The sequence below is a fragment of the Bradysia coprophila genome, assembly GCF_014529535.1.
Source record: "Bradysia coprophila strain Holo2 chromosome IV unlocalized genomic scaffold, BU_Bcop_v1 contig_84, whole genome shotgun sequence".
Taxonomy (NCBI): Eukaryota; Metazoa; Arthropoda; class Insecta; order Diptera; family Sciaridae; genus Bradysia; species Bradysia coprophila.
Window position 1 is genome coordinate 2,165,007 of NW_023503376.1, and position 17,300 is coordinate 2,182,306.

Consider the following 17,300-nt stretch of genomic DNA (forward strand, 5'->3'; position numbering starts at 1 on the left):
TATGCATTCGGTCGAATCTATTTCGAAAAGGACAGAGCTGGGGTACTATTCAGTAATAGATGAAAGTAATATTTCTGTTATTATGTTATACTTGATTTCCACTTAAACCGTTTGCTCTTTGGATATTTTTAAAAAAAAAACGCGGTTTTCCTAAACGGCGCGGCGGAGGCAAAACGGAGTAAGTGGAAATCAAGGCAATATTGAATGGGACGTATATACAAACTAGCCATTTAAACGGATGTGGAAGGCTCTTTCGCTTAATTTTCTAACTTATTTTCCACAAGTAAAACAGATAGTCTTTTTACTGCATAGTTATAACAGCTGAATTCCACTATTGCAAAATTGAAATCGACAGGATGCAAGACAGGACGTTTCACCAAACACGGAGTTTGTATTAAATGATACGCTAAGGGGCCGTCCATAAGGTACGTACGCGGTGTATCGTTGATTTTCTACCATTTTTCCTTTTCGTATGCGTATTCACTATAAAGAAATTCGATTTTATGAGACCCCTCTCCCTAACGTACTTACATAGGTACTTTACGGATGGCCCCTAAGTATTTTAACTGTAACGCAACATTTAATGAATTTAGAAGTTATTTGTCTAACAATTTGGAAAGCAAAGAATTGCTTGTTTTCATTAAATTTATCAGCGCATCAAGTTTTTCCACAATTATAGGAAATATATTCGATGTTCCTGCACACGCACATACACAACCGCTCAATTTGTCGTTGTCTTCAACGAATCCGGACCGTTCGAGACTACTGATCTGTACATTTTTTTTCGGTTCTTCCAACTTTGATGTTCTTGCACACACACAAATGCTCGATTTTTCGTTATCGTCAACAAATCCCGACCGTTCGACACAATCGATCTGATGATCTCTCTTCGGTTCTTCCAAATTTTCTGTTGAAGTTTCTGAAAGACAAAATTTTCACTATCAAGAAGGTGGTATGAGAAGATAAGAAGGCTGGGCTAAGGGGTTATTCAAATATTACGCAATGAAGCATTGCTTCATACACTTTCAAATTTTTTCCCGTGCACGGGGATGGCCCCTAAGTATACTTGTGGATGGCGATAGACAGTGATGTTTACCTACCCAGTTTACGCTTTTGTGAGGCACTTCTTTTCAAATTGTACTTTCGCGCAGCCCATATTCTTTTCCAGTTTTGTGTTGAGCGTGCAGGGCCAAGTTCATTCAACTTCGCTGTTAGTGCACTCCATTTTGCGTCCTTGTCTGTCTCAGTTTCATCCTCCGCCATCATATCCAGCTTGTCTAATTGATCTTTCGAACTTTGAAATCGAATCGCTGATGCTGCTGGCGCTGGGATAGGGTCGATTTGATTTACACTTTTCGGTATCACAGCACCGGCGTTTCCAGAAAAATCAAGTTCGGTTGCGTCGACAAGTGTATCATAGAAAAATTCATCTCGTTCAACACATTTATTTAGCACAATAAATTCTTCAAGACAACTGTTGTTGCCTGCAAACATGTAATACTCGTTGTCCATGTCATTGCAGTCGTGAACCGTATTATCACATATAGAACTGTTGGACATTTTCACAATTTAGGTAAACACGTTTCAATTACTATATTTCTAAACTGAGATCCAGTGTCATACGAACTGTAACGCGAAATGTCTGAATCTGTTTGGCTGGACATCTCAAATAGAAACGAAAAATATCACAACACAATACAAGTAAAAAAAAGTAAAGGACAAGATACATTCATATTTCTGCATTGTTTTCCATATCTGTCATATTCGTTTGACAATAAAAAAAAACAAACATAATTGCAATTATATGTAAATGTGTCTTCTAGAACATATAATAGGGTGAATCGAATATTTCACTTATAGTACAAAGTGTTATTTCTAAAAAAAAGCTTTCAAAACTATTTACACCAGTGCACTTTACGTCACTGTTTGTGACAGGGAAAATGCACTTACCGTCCACAAACATGTAAAATGTGTTACGTCACTGCTTGTAAATGCTTGTTTAGACACGTGTGATTATTCCACTCGCCTTCGGCTCGTTCCGCAAACATCACACTTGCCTGAACAAATATTTACGAGCAGTGACGTAACATACTAAAAAAATGTATTTTCAGCACTGAAGTTATGTTAGGCTCTTATTTAAAGTTTTCTGATACATGAAAATTCAAAATAGCCGTTACCTAGACAGAAATTGACCCATACCAATCAAACGGCATCCAGAATCATCATCGTTTTTTCAATTAAGTTGTAGAATGGACCAGCAATAAGTTTTCTAATATGCAAAAGCTCAAAATGGCTGCCTTTTAAACCGGAAGTGTGCAGTAACTTCTGAACGACATGTCTAATCGGCGCAATTTCTTTGACAAAGTCTTAGCAGGCTATACCGCAGATTTTTATACAATTTCAAAATCCGATTAACCCTTTACCCAAACCGGAAGTAGTCTAAAAAATTAAGACAAACCAAATCGATGTCGTTTCTTCAACAAAATTATAGCAGAGAATTACTATTATAAATTTGCTGAAGGAACGACACTGATCTGGCTTGTCGTTTAGAAGTTACTGACCACTTCCGGTTTAAAGAGCGGCCATATTGAATTTTTATTGAAGAGTAAATGCTGCTGAAGCTTCTTGTTATAACTTTGCTGAATGAACGACTTCGATTGGGCTTGTCGTTTAGAAGTTACTGACCACTTCCGGTTTAAATAGCGGCCATCTTGAATTTTTAATTAGAGTGAAATGCTACGGGCGCTTCCTGCTATAACTTTGCTGAAGAAACGACACCGATCAGCCTTGTCGTTTAGAAGTTACTGACCACTTCCGGTTTAAAGTGCGGCCATTTTGAATTTTTAATTAGAGTGAAATGCTACGGGCGCTTCCTGCTATAACTTTGCTGAAGAAACGACACCGATTGGCCTTGTCGTTTAGAAGTTACTGACCACTTCCGGTTTAAAGAGCGGCCATTTTGAATTTTGGATTATAGGGAAATGCTACTGGCGCTTCCTACTATAACTTTGCTGAAGAAACGACACCAATCGGCTTTGTCGTTTAGAAGTTACTGACCACTTCCGGTTTAAAGAGCGGCCATTTTGAATTTTTGATTATAAGGAAATGGTACTGGCGCTTCCTGCTATAACTTTGCTGAAGAAACGACACCGATTGGCCTTGTCGTTTAGAAGTTACTGATCACTTCCGGTTTAAATAGCGGCCATTTTGAATTTTTAATAAGCGCCTAATATTCATCTGACATTACTACACAATTTCTCAGAACAAAGTTTTTTTGTATTTCTTATATTTTTTGATATATAGCTGTTGCCAGATATTAAAAATTCTGGCGCACTGTGCTTTGACAAGATTAATGAGATAGTTATCAATGATGAACCGAATTCTAAGTTTGTGTTTTGTGGGGACTATAACCTTGAGGATTCTATAACGTGGGTTTGTTGTGATGAGCAAGTTTGTGTTGCGTCTGATTTGAAAAATGATATTGCCCATGCTGTAGTTGAGATGCAGTCTTTGACGGGTCTTCGTATGTTTAATCACGTAGGGAATGTTAACGATCGGTCGCTGGATCTAGTGTTATCGAATTTGGATCCTGAGTGCGTTAAGCTAAAACGTTCTGGCTATCCGCTCGTAAGTGAGGACGATCATCATCCGGCTTTGTCTTTCACGGTACGGACGTCTCCAGTACGCTATGTAAACGAAAAACGCTCATGTAAAACTAATTTTTTCAAATCTGATTATGTTACCTTAAGTTCAAAGCTTGCTCTCGTCAATTGGGTAAGTCTTTTTTGTTTCCTTACTGTTAGCCAGTGTGTCGAGAAGTTTAATGAGATTCTTAATGAGCATATTGATAAGCTGCCGAAGTCAACGGGTAAGGATAAACGGTTTCCTTGCTGGTATTCTAAAGAACTCATTGCGTTGATTGCTAAAAGGCTAAAGCCAGGAAGAAGAAAAAGAGTGGAGATACTGTTGACATTGAGGAATACAAGAACTTGAGGCGTGCTGTGAAACAGCTTATATCTCAGTGTCATGATGACTATATTAGAAATACGGAAGATAACTTGAAGTCTAATTCGAAATGCTTCTTTTCGTACACTAAATCAATAAGAAAGACGAATTCTTTGCCTGCCAATTTAAGTCATGGAAGCTCTAGCGTTAACGATAAGGATTCTGCGTGTAACTTGTTTGCACGATTCTTCGATTCAGTCTACCAAGACAGCGGAGATACTAGCGACATTTTTGACGATTTGTCGATTGACCGCCTACGTTTGAATGATGTCACAATCAGTGAATCGGATGTGAGTTCTATTTTGAGCAGTTTCGATTGTAATAAGATGAGTAGTCCTAATAACATTCCGATAACATTCATGTTAACATGGGTTCTTCTATGGGCGTTCAGTGCAGACTAATTTGGTACATCACATGACGTTTCTATGCCATAATGTTATGAATGGTGGGCAGGTCGACACGATATACACGGACTTCTCTAAGGCATTCGATATGGTGGACCATAGGCTATTGATCATGAAATTGCGCTCGTTTGGCATTGGTGGTACATTATTGGAGTGGTTTAAGTCCTACTTGTCAAATCGCTCGCAATATGTGGTATTGGGTGACTCGAGATCTTTTCTAATGCGTCCGAAATCAGGGGTGCCACAGGGATCAGTTTTGGGCCCGTTGCTGTTTTTGATTTTCGTCAAACTCACTAAACTGAAAAGTAGCAGCCTTCAGTTGGCGGACAATCTGAAGATTTCCCGTAAAATCGAGTCCATTGAAGACTGCATTTCGCTTCAGGAAGACATCAATGCGTTGTGCCGCTGGTGCTTTTTCAACAAAATTCATTTGAACGTGAAAAAATGCTCAGTTCTTACGATGACTTACAAACTGGTAAAAATGATCTACGATTATGTTGTGTCTGGCGTTGTGTTGGAAAGAGTTTCGGTGAAGAAGGACTTGGGAGTCACCTTCGACGAGAAATTGAACTTCAACGAACACATTGATAGAGTTACAAGGAAAGCGTATCAAATGTTGGGATTCATCTTCCGCTCTTGCAAACGGTTCCGTAAACCTGACAGTATCATTACTTTGTACAAGGCATATGTTCGTAGTCAGGTAGAGTATTGCACCGTGGTATGGTCACCGATTTATCAGAATTCCATTGGAAAAATCGAGAGAGTTCAGAAGAAGTTTACGCGAATGCTTTATCGAAAGTTCAATTGGAATTACGTCGATTATCCACAACGACTTGCGCGACTCAAACTTCCAATGTTAGAATCCAGACGGTTCATTTCTGACGAAATTTTTCTCTACAAAGTGGTCAATGGTCGTTTCACAGTTGCCTTGGATAATGATGTGGTCTTGTACAATTCACGTCGCCCGAGTTGACACGAAGCTCCAACATTTTATCCGGCAACCTATGTATCGAACATCGAGAGTAATGCGCCGATTATAAGAATGCAAACTAATCACAATAGTCTTTTTAATAGCTTAGACATTTTTCATCCGTCGCTTAATTCGTTCAAGGCTAAAGTTAAGAATAAGTATGTCATGATTGAGACCCATTCTCAGTCGGTTGTTTTTTTTTTTTCTTATTGTCGAAATTGTAATATTACCACTGATTCTGATTTCCTTTTGATTATGTTCTTGTTATTTGTAATTTCTTTTTTTTAATGTTAATTCTGTTATTGGCTGTAACAGGCTGTTGAATTGACTCAATAAATAAATACATAAAAAAATTACACGAGAGTACGTAGATTTCGAAAAATGTTTTTTCTTGTTTGGTATTGACTGACATAAAAATGAAAGTGGGCAAAACATCGAAACATTAGATTTCCTTTCGATAGAACGAAAGCATTATTGTTTGAATGTTTATCTTCAATTTGAAGCTTGTTATCATACGAATCCAATTTTGTCGACGACAGGGAAATTTCGGGCGGCTCATAATTTCACTAATAACTCTAATGTTTGAGCGTAGCAAAGTGTCACTCTTTCTTTCAATGGTAAACGGCCCATTCCCAACCTTGATAAACCGCTTCCACTTGCTAAAAAGTTAGGTTTTTACTGAATTCCCGCACCTCCCCGCAAGCAAACAACATTAATGTTCCGCTTCCATTTTCCGTCTGTCAGTTTTTTCTGTGCACACACACAGTCCGCATTTTTTTTTATTCCGCAAAGTTTATCCCGACTAAATTACGCTCCATAAAAATTGTTGAATTAAAATATGATGAATGATGCGTGACGAGAACTTGTTGAATTAATGTCAACGAATAATCAAAGCAAAAGCTTTTTTATTCATTATATGAATGCGCAATCGTCATTATTTTGGTTCAATAAAGCGTGCATTTGGTTTTGTCAATTCAACATGATAAAAGATTTGTATTATTTAAAGGACATGCACTTACTTATTTATCTCGAGTGCCATTCGGAACATTCGGAATCGTTTGATGTTATGCATTATGTTACGAGTGTTTTGATAATAATTTGCATTATTCAATTTCATGTCTCGATGTTTTCGTTTTTCAACAATTTTGTGAATTTCGTAATTGATGTGTGTAATTTAGCTACCAATATGAGTTCAGATTTTGAAGCTAGTGCCCATTTTTCTCGATTATTCATGGAGAACTTGAGAAAGTAACAACCCCCTACGATGTATATAGTTTGTTGGAACGACTTTAAGAGTCAATTCACGAATTTCTAAGACAGTTGCAAAACAAACTCACTCAACGATATTACTGAGTTATAGCTCGTTCGATAAGTCGTTCAATTCTAACAAATATTTTTTCGACATTCAATTTACTTTGGGTCTACAAGTAAGGTAAGGTAAGGTTAAAATTAAGGATCAAAACCCTTTTTCAGCAATATAATTTGAGCAAAAAAGTTGAAACTTTGTATGAATGTCGGACCACAGCCGAAAATTTGAGACCATCCGATGTCCGGACTATCACACACAAAAACTTTCGAGAAATCCTTCTGAAAAACAGAAGACCGAAATCGGAGACATTTTCTATTGGAATTTTCTATATGTGCCCGGTAAGGTATTCGACCCCAGAAGCCAAAACCACTTTCAAAAACATAGCTAACGCCGACCCGTAGTCGACATGATTGTCTCACAAAATGCGTGCATATTATATATGACTTTGATGGTCATGTGAAGGAGGGCAACTCACCACCTCTTGATGATCGCATTCTGACCGTTTAGAATTTGAGACTTCTTAGTGGGACGTGTGAGTGTAGATGAATAAACAGACTGTTGACATCTTCCAATAATTAAAAACTTTAAGTTAAAAAAATCGCATCCCCGAAGCTAATATTCAATTGAGACTTTATTCCAAACCAGTGGAAAATTGTCTTATCTTACACGACTGGAATATGTTATCCTTATTGATGTGATGTAAGGAAAAACGTTTTGCAAAATATTTGATGAAAAATGGGAATGTCTTTGATATGATTCAGGATGATGGAGTGTCGATTTATGCACAGTCCTTCTCGTAATAGGTTATACGTGGTCCAAGCTGCTGTTGCTGTGCCAGCTGTTGTTGGTGTGCCAGCTGTTGTTGCTGTGCGAGCTCTTGTTGCTGTTCCTCTGCAGTTTTCTTCGAAATGAAACGTTCGTAGCTTGGACAGTTCTCGACGTGAGCCTATCATTGTAAACAATCAAACGTAAAATGTGATAAGATCTAGTCCGTCAAGTGTAATGCATATTCGTTGCTTCACTTACAGTTATTTCTTCAGCACGAACTTTATGCATTAAGTCGTATGGGCATGACGAAAATTTAATACATGGATACTGTTTGGCACACTTCGAAAGATGAATTTGGAAGCGACTCTTCAGTACAACGTGACACTTGTTATAGGGACACACGACGGTGTTTTCGTAGCCGGGCTTTTTGTCCATCTTGTGTAACTCACAACAAAAATAACTCTGAAAAATTTACTCAACTTTCCGATTTTGTTAGCGATCCAAAGAAAGCACGTCTGACTGAGAAATTTGTTTCGCTTTGTGTTGAACGACGTAGAATGACAGACATAACGGTCTTTTGTTGAACAATATATAGCTATTTTCAAAACAGGTGACGAAATCTCTATTTCGTTTCGTGTTACGTATAACATTTATGAATTCCTCATGAATACGTTTCATGTCACAACCTTGTTATAGATGGTAAAGATGCTGGGCTCAATTCGGAACAATTTCCCAATCTTTTTTTGAATTTTTGCGAATTCTCACAAAATTTCGACGAAATAATGTCCGTGGCCCATTTATGTCCTAATCACGATAAGTACAGAAACTAGCAACAGTATATGATTGGCTTTCATTTATTCTAACGCAGACGAGAAAATAGGCAATTTCTCCCCTCCACTGAGGTTGAGGGAAACTAGTTGAACAAATAACTAATGTTCAGATGAAAAATACGACATCAAGTGCAAAGTTTACAGACACATTGAAGCAGGAGGCCGAGTACCGTAAATTGCTAGGATTGGAATTTTCGCCTGGAGTTACCACAGACCTTGAGAGTGACGCGGGATGCTCTTCCCTAATTTACAACTTTGTAATTTCTTTCTTCCTCTACTTCTCTAAATGAGAGAAAATAAGCATTTTCCTTCCTCAATCCTAGAACCCGGGTGAAAATTAAGGTCTCAGTGAGACTGTAAAATGCGCATGATCAACGGTCTCATTTCAGTCTCATTTCATTCTCAATATTTTATTTCTTTGATGATTGTTGAACTTTGGCTGAACGAGACTGACCGAGTGGTCTCTTTTTCAATATTTTATGAGATTTTTTAGACCGACCGAGTGGTCTTCTTTGGTTTATTTTTCGTAGGACTTTAGGAGACTGACCGAGAAGTCTCGTTTTGAACATTTTACGAGAATGTAAGAGACCGACCGAGTGGTCTTTCCTGGATTATTTTTCGTTGGACTTTGGGAGACTGACCGAGTGGTCTCACTTCAAGAAAATATTTTTTTGAAATACATAGACCAAATCAGCAGTCTCATTTTTTTGAAATAGAAAACAACTGAGCGGTCTTTTTTTCAATATTTGACTCTGACCGACTGCAGAGACCTATGAGAGTTCTCTTTTGAAATTAACTTTTAATTATAAACGCAATTTTGTTTCTATCAAGTTTTGCTGCTGTGTTTGCATCGAGTTCTGTGAACAAGTAGCCATTTCGACGGCGTATTTATTTTGATCAGCTGGTATTGGTTTCGTAACTATTTTCTAAAAAACTTTATTACTCACATCATTACTGTATCATTAGTCTCATAAATAATTTAAATAATTAGGTAAAATAAAAGTTTAGTTCTAAAGAGAACTCTCAAAGGTCTCTACAGTGGATCAGAGTCAAAGTATGTCAAAAATTGAAACAGTTGGCCTCTGCATTTAAAAAAAATATGTTCTTGAAATGAGACCACTCGGTCAGTCTCATAAAGTCCAACGAAAAAAAAATCCAAGAGAGACCATTCGGTCGTTCGATTACATTCTCATAAAATATTCAAAAACTAGACTACTCGGTCAGTCTCCTCAAGTCCAACGAAAATAATCCGAGAAAGACCACTCGTTCAGTCTCTTACATTCTCGTAAAATATTCAAAACGAGACTTCTCGGTCAGTCTTCTAAAGTCCAACGAAAAATAATCCAAGGAAGACCACTCAGTCGGTCTCTTACATTCTCGTAAAATATTCAAAACGAGACTTCTCGGTCAGTCTCCCAAAGTCCTACGAAAAATAATCCAAGAAAGACCACTCGGTCGGTCTCTTACATTCTCGTAAAATATTCAAAACGAGACTTCTCGGTCAGTCTCCCAAAGTCCAACGAAAAATAATCCAAGGAAGACCACTCAGTCGGCCTCAAAGTTTTTGTAACAACGGTTCGAAATAAGACTTATACGAAGATATATCCAATTTAGCAACACGCGTAAGGTGGCTGGCAGTCCAATCCTAAAGTTAAGCATCATTCGGCGCGGTTAGTACTTGGAGTGGTGACCGGAAAATACATTACGAAATAAAAAAAGGTAAAAAAAAATCAAATATCACTAAAATTTCTATCATTTCAGCGAATTATAAGAAAAAATAAAAAACTGTGCCATCTGTGAATGCGGGAAGAAACTACTGCCTAAAGATAATGAAATATCTCACAGATGGAAAATGGAAATGAGAGTTCTCAGATGGTCTCAGAAAATGTCGAAAAGAAAGTGATAGTTCTCAGATGGCCTCTAAAAGGATCTAGAAAAAACTGAAATGAGACTTCTCAAAGAGTCTCAAAAATATTTTGAGTCTCAAACATAGTCAAATCTAAAAAAGAGACCACTCAGTCGGTCTCGCAAATTATTAAAAAAAAAACCTCTCGGTCGGTCTCGTAAAATACAGAAGAAGAGACTACTCGGACAGTCTCGTAAAATACAGAAGAAGAGACCACTCGGTCAGTCTCGTAAAATAGAGAAGAAGAGACGACTCGGTCAGTCTCGTAAAATACAGGAGTAGAGACCACTCGGTCAGTCTCGTAAAATACAGGAGAAGAGACCACTCGGTCGGTCTCGTAAAATACAGAAGAAGAGACCACTCGGTCGGTCTCGTAAAATACAGAAGAAGAGACCACTCGGTCGGTCTCGTAAAATACAGAAGAAGAGACCACTCGGTCGGTCTCGTAAAATACAGAAGAAGAGACCACTCGGTCGGTCTCGTAAAATACAGGAGTAGAGACCACTCGGTCAGTCTCGTAAAATACAGGAGAAGAGACCACTCGGTCGGTCTCGTAAAATACAGAAGAAGAGACCACTCGGTCGGTCTCGTAAAATACAGTAGAAGAGACCACTCGGTCGGTCTCGTAAAATACAGGAGTAGAGACCACTCGGTCAGTCTCGTAAAATACAGGAGAAGAGACCACTCGGTCAGTCTCGTAAAATACAGAAGAAGAGACCACTCAGTCAGTCTCATACAGTCTATTAAAACATTTAAAACGAGACTTCTCATCGGTTTCGCAATCATCATCATCATCAATTCATCAGTATATGAGAAGAAACCAGTCTCAAAGGTTCGAAAAGAGACGTCTCACCTCCATACAAAAAAAACGGTCTCAAAAGGGGTCTCACATTCACTTTTTTTTTACCCGGGAATAGTTGTTTATGACACCCGAGTGATAAATGCTTTCTTGGGCTCTAGATGTGTAGATTATTTATCATATGAGGCCGCATACACATCGTGTGCCCAAAAAAACATGTATCACCGAGGTGCATACAACCTGCGTTTCGTCACGGAGTCGAGTTGAGAAAAAAAACTTTTTTCACCCCAAACGCGACAAAACACGAATTTTCTCACCCCTAACATTGAAAACGTTTTCTTTTAATTTCACCATGTCCAAGACCGGCCAAACAAATGGAACCGAAATCTATTCAGCGAATAGCCCCGCGCAGAAATTATTGCCAGAATTTCCTTTTCTCTGACGTACAATTTCTTAAAATAGACAACAACATTGTACCAATCGCATATGAACAGTGTGGTAAAGCAATCCGTTTTCTTACTCCTCTTGCAGGCTTTCCAAATCTAAAAATTCACTTCCTGCATGATCGCTAATTCGCATCCATCTAGGAAAGTATACACCGTAGAGGAAATACCATCCGTGATGTGAAATAAAATTTTATTTTTGTTTAATAAGAAAAAGAATACGAAGAGTTACAGTCACTGCTGTGTAGCGGTACACAATATATATAAAATAATAATGACGCCGGTTACACTACACATTGGCTGTGATGACGATATACACTAAAAAGTAATGAGCGATGTTGTCGCAGCACACTGCCAAACGATCGTCTTTAAACGCCGCACGATTGTTGTTATAATTTTCTCAAATCCAAAACGAAAACACTTCCATCTGAAGCACTAGCACCAACTTTGCTGCCGCGTGAATTCCAGCAAACTTCGAATATTCCTCCAGTTCCTTTGTAACTGTGCACCAGCTGCCCACTTTGGGTGCTCCAAATGTGCACACATTTGTCAAAGCTACCCGATGCCAAGTATTTGCCATCTGGACTAAAGGCAACCGAATATACCGGTTCGGTATGCTTGGTTAGCGTGTGTATGCAGGCGCCACGTTCTACATCCCACAGTCGTACTGTCGAATCGAATGACGCACTAGCCAGAATCAGATTCATATTGGGATTGGATGTGCCTGGTCCCGTTGGTGACCATTTGATTGTGTAAATTTCCTTTGAATGAGCCTGCAGATCGTGTACGCATGTCTCCTGTTTCATTGACCAAATCTTTAATGTCATGTCGTCGGAACACGAAGCTAACAGCTGGCCTTGGGGATCCCATTTAATGGCATTCACTTCATTCTGGGGAATGTAAAATAGAGGAAAAGTTAGATATGAAGTGCGTCTAATTGAAACTGCGTGTACGTACCGTGTGTCCCTGGAAAGACGTGATTGTACCTGTTTCACACCAAGGGGTCTAACTCACGAGTCGGTCATCCGATTTCCAAAAACTTTTTTTTTGTCGATCGGTATTGTAAATACCTTTTAGTTGACGTATCAGTTACAAGTGTAACGTTTGAATGTCCGGAGATATCTTCGAAAAACCACAATAGGTTTCCCCTTACTCAGGGAGTCCAATTCGACGTGTTACGGACGTATGCGTAAACGCATAAGACCCCAGTACTTCGTACGGGTCTAAAAATTATTCAAAGCTTGTGTGGCTAGTGCGAGGTGAACAAAAACCGAAAACTTGCACTGTTCTTACAATAATTTCTCCAGTTACACGAGCCGTACATGGTCGTGTGAGGTCTCATTAGAAAGGTAATTGCTTGTAATTTCGGGGAAAATAGGGTCTTATTGGGTTTAAAATTAATCCACACTGAGATATGCACAGTTGAAGTTTTCAACCGAAAAAAGAATGAAAACTTACACTTTTCTTACAGAAATTTGTCGAGGTACACGAAACGTACATGGTCGTGTAAGGTGTCATTAGAAAGCTAATTGCATGTACTTTCAGGGCAAATATGATCTTATCAGGGTTTGAAAGCATCTACGACGAATTATGAGAAGTTGAAATGTTTAAGTGCTTATATTGACTCGCAGATGCAACCAAACTTTCGTAAGCTCTACTTTCCCTGAAAGTATATGCAACTACCTTTCTAACGACACCCCTTGCGACTATGTACGTTTCGTATACCTCGAGAAATTTCTGTAAGAAAAGTGTATGTTTTCAGTCTTTTTTCGGCTGAAAACGTCAACTGTACATATCTCAATGTGGATGAATTTTAAACCCAATAAGACCCTATTTTCCCCGAAATTACAAGCAATTACCTTTCTAATGAGACCTCACACGACCATGTACGGCTCGTGTAACTGGAGAAATTTTTGTAAGAAAAGTGCAAGTTTTCGGTTTTTGTTCACCTCGCACTAGCCACACAATCTTCCAAGAATTTTTAGCCCCGTACGAAGTACGAAGGGGCTTATAGGATTACGATGCCGTGTGTAATTGATGGAATTCGAAGCAGACGGTAAGGGCAAAGTGTTTGCCTATGTTCATAGATGACGAATCCGCAATAAAAATTTGGGCCGTCTGTCCGTCTGTCCGTCTGTCCCTGAAAGATAGTCAAAATAGTGAGGCTAAGTTCGAAGATGGGCATATTCGGGTCGGCCCTTCGTGAGTTAGGGCCACCTAAGTGATTTAATGTCTTTTGGTGATATTTATGGCAAAATAAACGATGGAAATGTAAATGACACGGCAAATGATAGGTATTGTCAATACCAATCCAGAAAAAAAAAGTTTTTTAAAATCGGGTGAGTGGACCGTGAGTTAGGGCCTTAGAAGTGAAAAGCTACTAGGGCCCTATGTGTATTTTACATAGAACTCAAGTAAATTTAATCCGTTTTTCGTAATTTTTGTTTCATTTGGAAGGTAATCGAACGCCGAATAGAAAGTTGTTGAAAAAAAATTAAATTTGGGTCCTTGGACTAAGGCCGCTACTAGGGCCCTATGCGTATTTTACATACAACTCGAGTAAATTTCATCCGTTTTTCGTAATTTTTGTTTCATTTGAAAGATAATCGAACACCGAATAGAATGTTGTTGAAAAAAAAATTAAATTTGGGTCCTTAGACTAAGGCCGCTACTATGGCCCTATGTGTATTTTACATATAACTCGAGTAAATTTCATTCGTTTTTCGTAATTTTTGTTTGATTTGGAAGGTAATCGAATGCCGAATAGAATGTTGTTGAAAAAAAAAAAAAATTTGGATCCTCGGACTGAGGCCGATACTAGGCCCTATGTGTATTTATACTAAATAAATTAAAATGTTAGGGCTATTTGAAATTTTTGTTTTATTTGAAAGGAACGTCGTACGGGGCTTCGTAATTGCGCTATGCGCAATTTCTAAGATGTACACATTTCATAATAATTTGACTTCAACTACGTTTACGGGTGCAATAGGTCTACGGTCAAAGTAGGGTGACAGACGCACTAGGGTCACGTACGCAATAGATATACGGGTTTGTACGGGGCTCAGTCGCAGCAGACGCTCCGACTGTTCTGATGGCTCGTTTTGAAAGTGGTCTTGGCTTCTGGGGTCGAATACCTTTCTAGGTACATATAAAAAAGTCCACTGGAAAATGAGTCCGATTTCGGTCTTCTGTTTTTCAGAAGAATCCCGCAAAATCTTCTTTTTTTCTGGTGGGGAAGAGAGTAGTTAAATATAATGGTGATTATAGCCAGACAATTATAACTTCCAACTTAGTAAAGATTGTTTTTAGGAAGGAAGTCATTTTCCTAAATTTTCCCCAAATTTTTCCCAATTTTTTTTTTGGTGGAAAATCGTGGAAAATATGTGAAAACGTTTTCCCAAAAATAGTCCATGGTTTCCTAATTTTAAAATGTCTCAAAAATAATTTCTTCAATGAAGCACAGCAGAGGAAACTCTGATGAGTTTTCTTGTGAACAGGGGGGATTTTGTGGATGACATCACTCCAACGGAATTTCTAGAAACATTTTCACCACCAACGTCATCTATCTCATACTATATATATAAGAGAAAAGAGAGTCTAAAAGTGACCCCACACCATCATCATCAATTAAACGAATCACCACTATCGTCCACCGAATTCTAACTTGAAAAATATGTTACAAATAATTCATTGCTGTTACACCAAACAACCCTCGAAAATAATTGAATTGAAGAAAATGAATAATAAAAAATTTCTGTTTAAACACTCACTCACATACCTCAGTCGTATAAATATGTATACTAAGCCCATAAAGAATACAAATAAATTTACGGTTGATTTAAATCCACAATCCGCAAGCTGTCGCATTGGTTCAATATCATTCGAATTCATAATATACTCCATACGTTCTACACTGCATATCCTTATTACGCAAAATAAAATGAAAATAAAAAAAAAAACAGTTTTTTGTACAGAGAGGAGAACATTATTCGATGTAAAATATTCATTCATGTTGCATGAAGACGAGTCTGAATGGCATAGCCGTGCCTTGTGAATCGAAAAACAGAAAGCACACATATTATAATGTCATGATCATTTCGAAATCTAAACAAACAGACAATTTTGGGCATACATGCCCTTGTTAATAGAAATCCCGCATCAATTTGTATGGAAAATTGCTTGCGAATAATAAACAAAAATAAATCTTGTATCAGAGGGGGGAGTTTAGTCGCGCTCAAGCATATTCTAACTTGTTCACACAAATCCGAAACGAAATAAATAATAACCGGGAATCAATGAGCTAACATCACTGTTAAACGGAATGATGATGTGTGTGCGGGGGGATATATTTATTTATTGGTTGCATTCGGGAAATTGGTTTATATTTCTGGATTAAGAGTGTGTGGTATTACGAATTGAAGTATTATAACGAAATAAAACCCGGGGGCGAGATTCAACCATTAAACTTAGAAATTGTTTCAGTAGTAGCAACACAAGAGGATTTATTATGTTCAAATATTGTATGACCTTATTTGCCATATGCGAAACCGTTCCGATTAAATGGAAACGTAATTATTTGCAACTATTTAATTAAACGGAAATTACTAATCTCACTGAACGGAAATTATTGTTTACTTTATCCTCAATGATGATTCCACTTGGAAATTGCGGCCGCGTCTACGACAGAAAATATAATTATCCGATTAACGCAGCCAGTATTTCTGGCCTCTGTTAAGAGGCATCGGTACTTTGCTGAAAAGCATACATTCGGGCGATCATGGGCGCGCGTTAGCATAGCGCCCGTGACGCAAGTCCTATTACTAGAAAAAATTTTAAAAAAAATTTTTTGCCGTAGACTGCAGAACCATATATACAGCAAATATTGAAGTTCTACAATTCAAATACAAATGATTCCAAATTACCATTAAAAAAAAACTAGGCGTCCGTACGAATTCAACGAGCTATCACACGTTCTTGCAGCTTAAAATTTGGCCACGCAAAAAATCTTCCAGGAAGCCCCAATTCCATACATTTTGGTCAATTTCAGTACTTTAAACGAAATGAAAAAATCCTACGTTACTTTGTTAGTCCGTCCGTCCGTCCGTGTTTCCTATCTTCTAAAGTCTTCTTTAGATTTTGTTGAAGGGAAGAAAGATGCAGATGACAAACAAGACGGAAACGGTCCAGCTAACGGGCTAGGGGACGGAAATTCTTCTTCCGGCAACAGCAATGGATCGCCGGGTTTCGATGGAAACGGTAATGGATCGCCAAGTGGCAATGGAGGATCGTCTGGTTCTGGTGGTAACAGCAACGGAGGACCATCAGGTGGTAACGGTAATGGAGGATCATCTTTTGGTAGCAGTAATGGAGGATCATCTGAAGGTAGCAGTAATGGAGGATCATCTGGTGGTAGCACTAATGGAGGATCAAGCAACAATGGAGGGTCGTCTGGTTTTGGCGGTAGTAACAGTGGAGGATCATCTGGTGGTAATAGCAATGGAGGATCATCTGGTTTCGGCGGCGGTAGCACTGGAGGATCGTCTAGTTTAGGCGGTAGCAGTGGAGGATCGTCTGGTTTTGGCGGTGGTAGTGGAGGATCGTCTGGTTTTGGCGGTAGCAGCAGTACAAAGAGTTCTAGATCACGAAACTTCGATAAGGCCGAATATCCCCACCAGCAATCTCTGAGCGAAAATATAAAAAACTTTCCTAACAAAGATCCAACCATTCCCGACATTGATCCATCACCACCCGTTCGGGTGAAACCACTGAGCAAATAGGTTCGCCTGCCTTACTTCCGTATTAATTTAGATTTAATGGAAATTTGAATAGCTATTCAATTGAACTAATGTTGAAGCCCACTGCAATA

At 38.5% G+C, this 17,300-nt stretch overlaps 4 protein-coding genes across 4 annotated transcripts; 1 reads left to right on the top strand and 3 right to left on the bottom strand.

Annotated features, from left to right (window-relative positions):
* Positions 1 to 572: 572 nt before the first annotated feature.
* Positions 573 to 1,682, bottom strand: LOC119072797. The gene is made up of 2 exons (XM_037178095.1): positions 1,101 to 1,682; positions 573 to 919 (listed from the first exon to the last, which is right to left on the bottom strand). Exons 1-2 carry the CDS (start codon positions 1,558 to 1,560, stop codon positions 597 to 599), a joined length of 783 nt encoding a protein of 260 aa, XP_037033990.1. The 5' UTR covers positions 1,561 to 1,682; the 3' UTR covers positions 573 to 596.
* Positions 1,683 to 7,301: 5,619 nt separating this feature from the next.
* Positions 7,302 to 8,046, bottom strand: LOC119072803 (gametocyte-specific factor 1-like). The gene is made up of 2 exons (XM_037178100.1): positions 7,715 to 8,046; positions 7,302 to 7,634 (listed from the first exon to the last, which is right to left on the bottom strand). Exons 1-2 carry the CDS (start codon positions 7,889 to 7,891, stop codon positions 7,467 to 7,469), a joined length of 345 nt encoding a protein of 114 aa, XP_037033995.1. The 5' UTR covers positions 7,892 to 8,046; the 3' UTR covers positions 7,302 to 7,466.
* A 3,564-nt stretch (positions 8,047 to 11,610) lies between these two features.
* On the bottom strand, positions 11,611 to 12,429 carry LOC119072800 (F-box-like/WD repeat-containing protein TBL1X). Its single transcript, XM_037178098.1, has 2 exons — positions 12,392 to 12,429; positions 11,611 to 12,324 (listed from the first exon to the last, which is right to left on the bottom strand). Exon 2 carries the CDS (start codon positions 12,259 to 12,261, stop codon positions 11,824 to 11,826), a length of 438 nt encoding a protein of 145 aa, XP_037033993.1. The 5' UTR covers positions 12,262 to 12,324; positions 12,392 to 12,429; the 3' UTR covers positions 11,611 to 11,823.
* A 3,653-nt stretch (positions 12,430 to 16,082) lies between these two features.
* LOC119072990 (keratin, type I cytoskeletal 9-like) lies at positions 16,083 to 17,211 on the top strand. The gene is made up of 2 exons (XM_037178313.1): positions 16,083 to 16,149; positions 16,580 to 17,211. Exons 1-2 carry the CDS (start codon positions 16,083 to 16,085, stop codon positions 17,209 to 17,211), a joined length of 699 nt encoding a protein of 232 aa, XP_037034208.1.
* Positions 17,212 to 17,300: the final 89 nt, after the last annotated feature.

Excerpts from the sequence above, each read along its gene's own strand:
- LOC119072990 (XM_037178313.1), top strand. The coding sequence starts at position 16,083 with ATGATTCCACTTGGAAATTGCGGCCGCGTCTACGACAGAAAATATAAT. Across the intron at positions 16,150-16,579 it reads TTATCCGATTAACGCAGCCA|GGAAGAAAGATGCAGATGAC; the intron begins GTATTTCTGGCC and ends ATTTTGTTGAAG.
- LOC119072803 (XM_037178100.1), bottom strand. The coding sequence starts at position 7,891 with ATGGACAAAAAGCCCGGCTACGAAAACACCGTCGTGTGTCCCTATAAC. Across the intron at positions 7,635-7,714 it reads TTCGTGCTGAAGAAATAACT|GCTCACGTCGAGAACTGTCC; the intron begins GTAAGTGAAGCA and ends TTACAATGATAG.
- LOC119072800 (XM_037178098.1), bottom strand. The coding sequence starts at position 12,261 with ATGACATTAAAGATTTGGTCAATGAAACAGGAGACATGCGTACACGAT.
- LOC119072797 (XM_037178095.1), bottom strand. The coding sequence starts at position 1,560 with ATGTCCAACAGTTCTATATGTGATAATACGGTTCACGACTGCAATGAC. Across the intron at positions 920-1,100 it reads CTCACAAAAGCGTAAACTGG|AAACTTCAACAGAAAATTTG; the intron begins GTAGGTAAACAT and ends TTTGTCTTTCAG.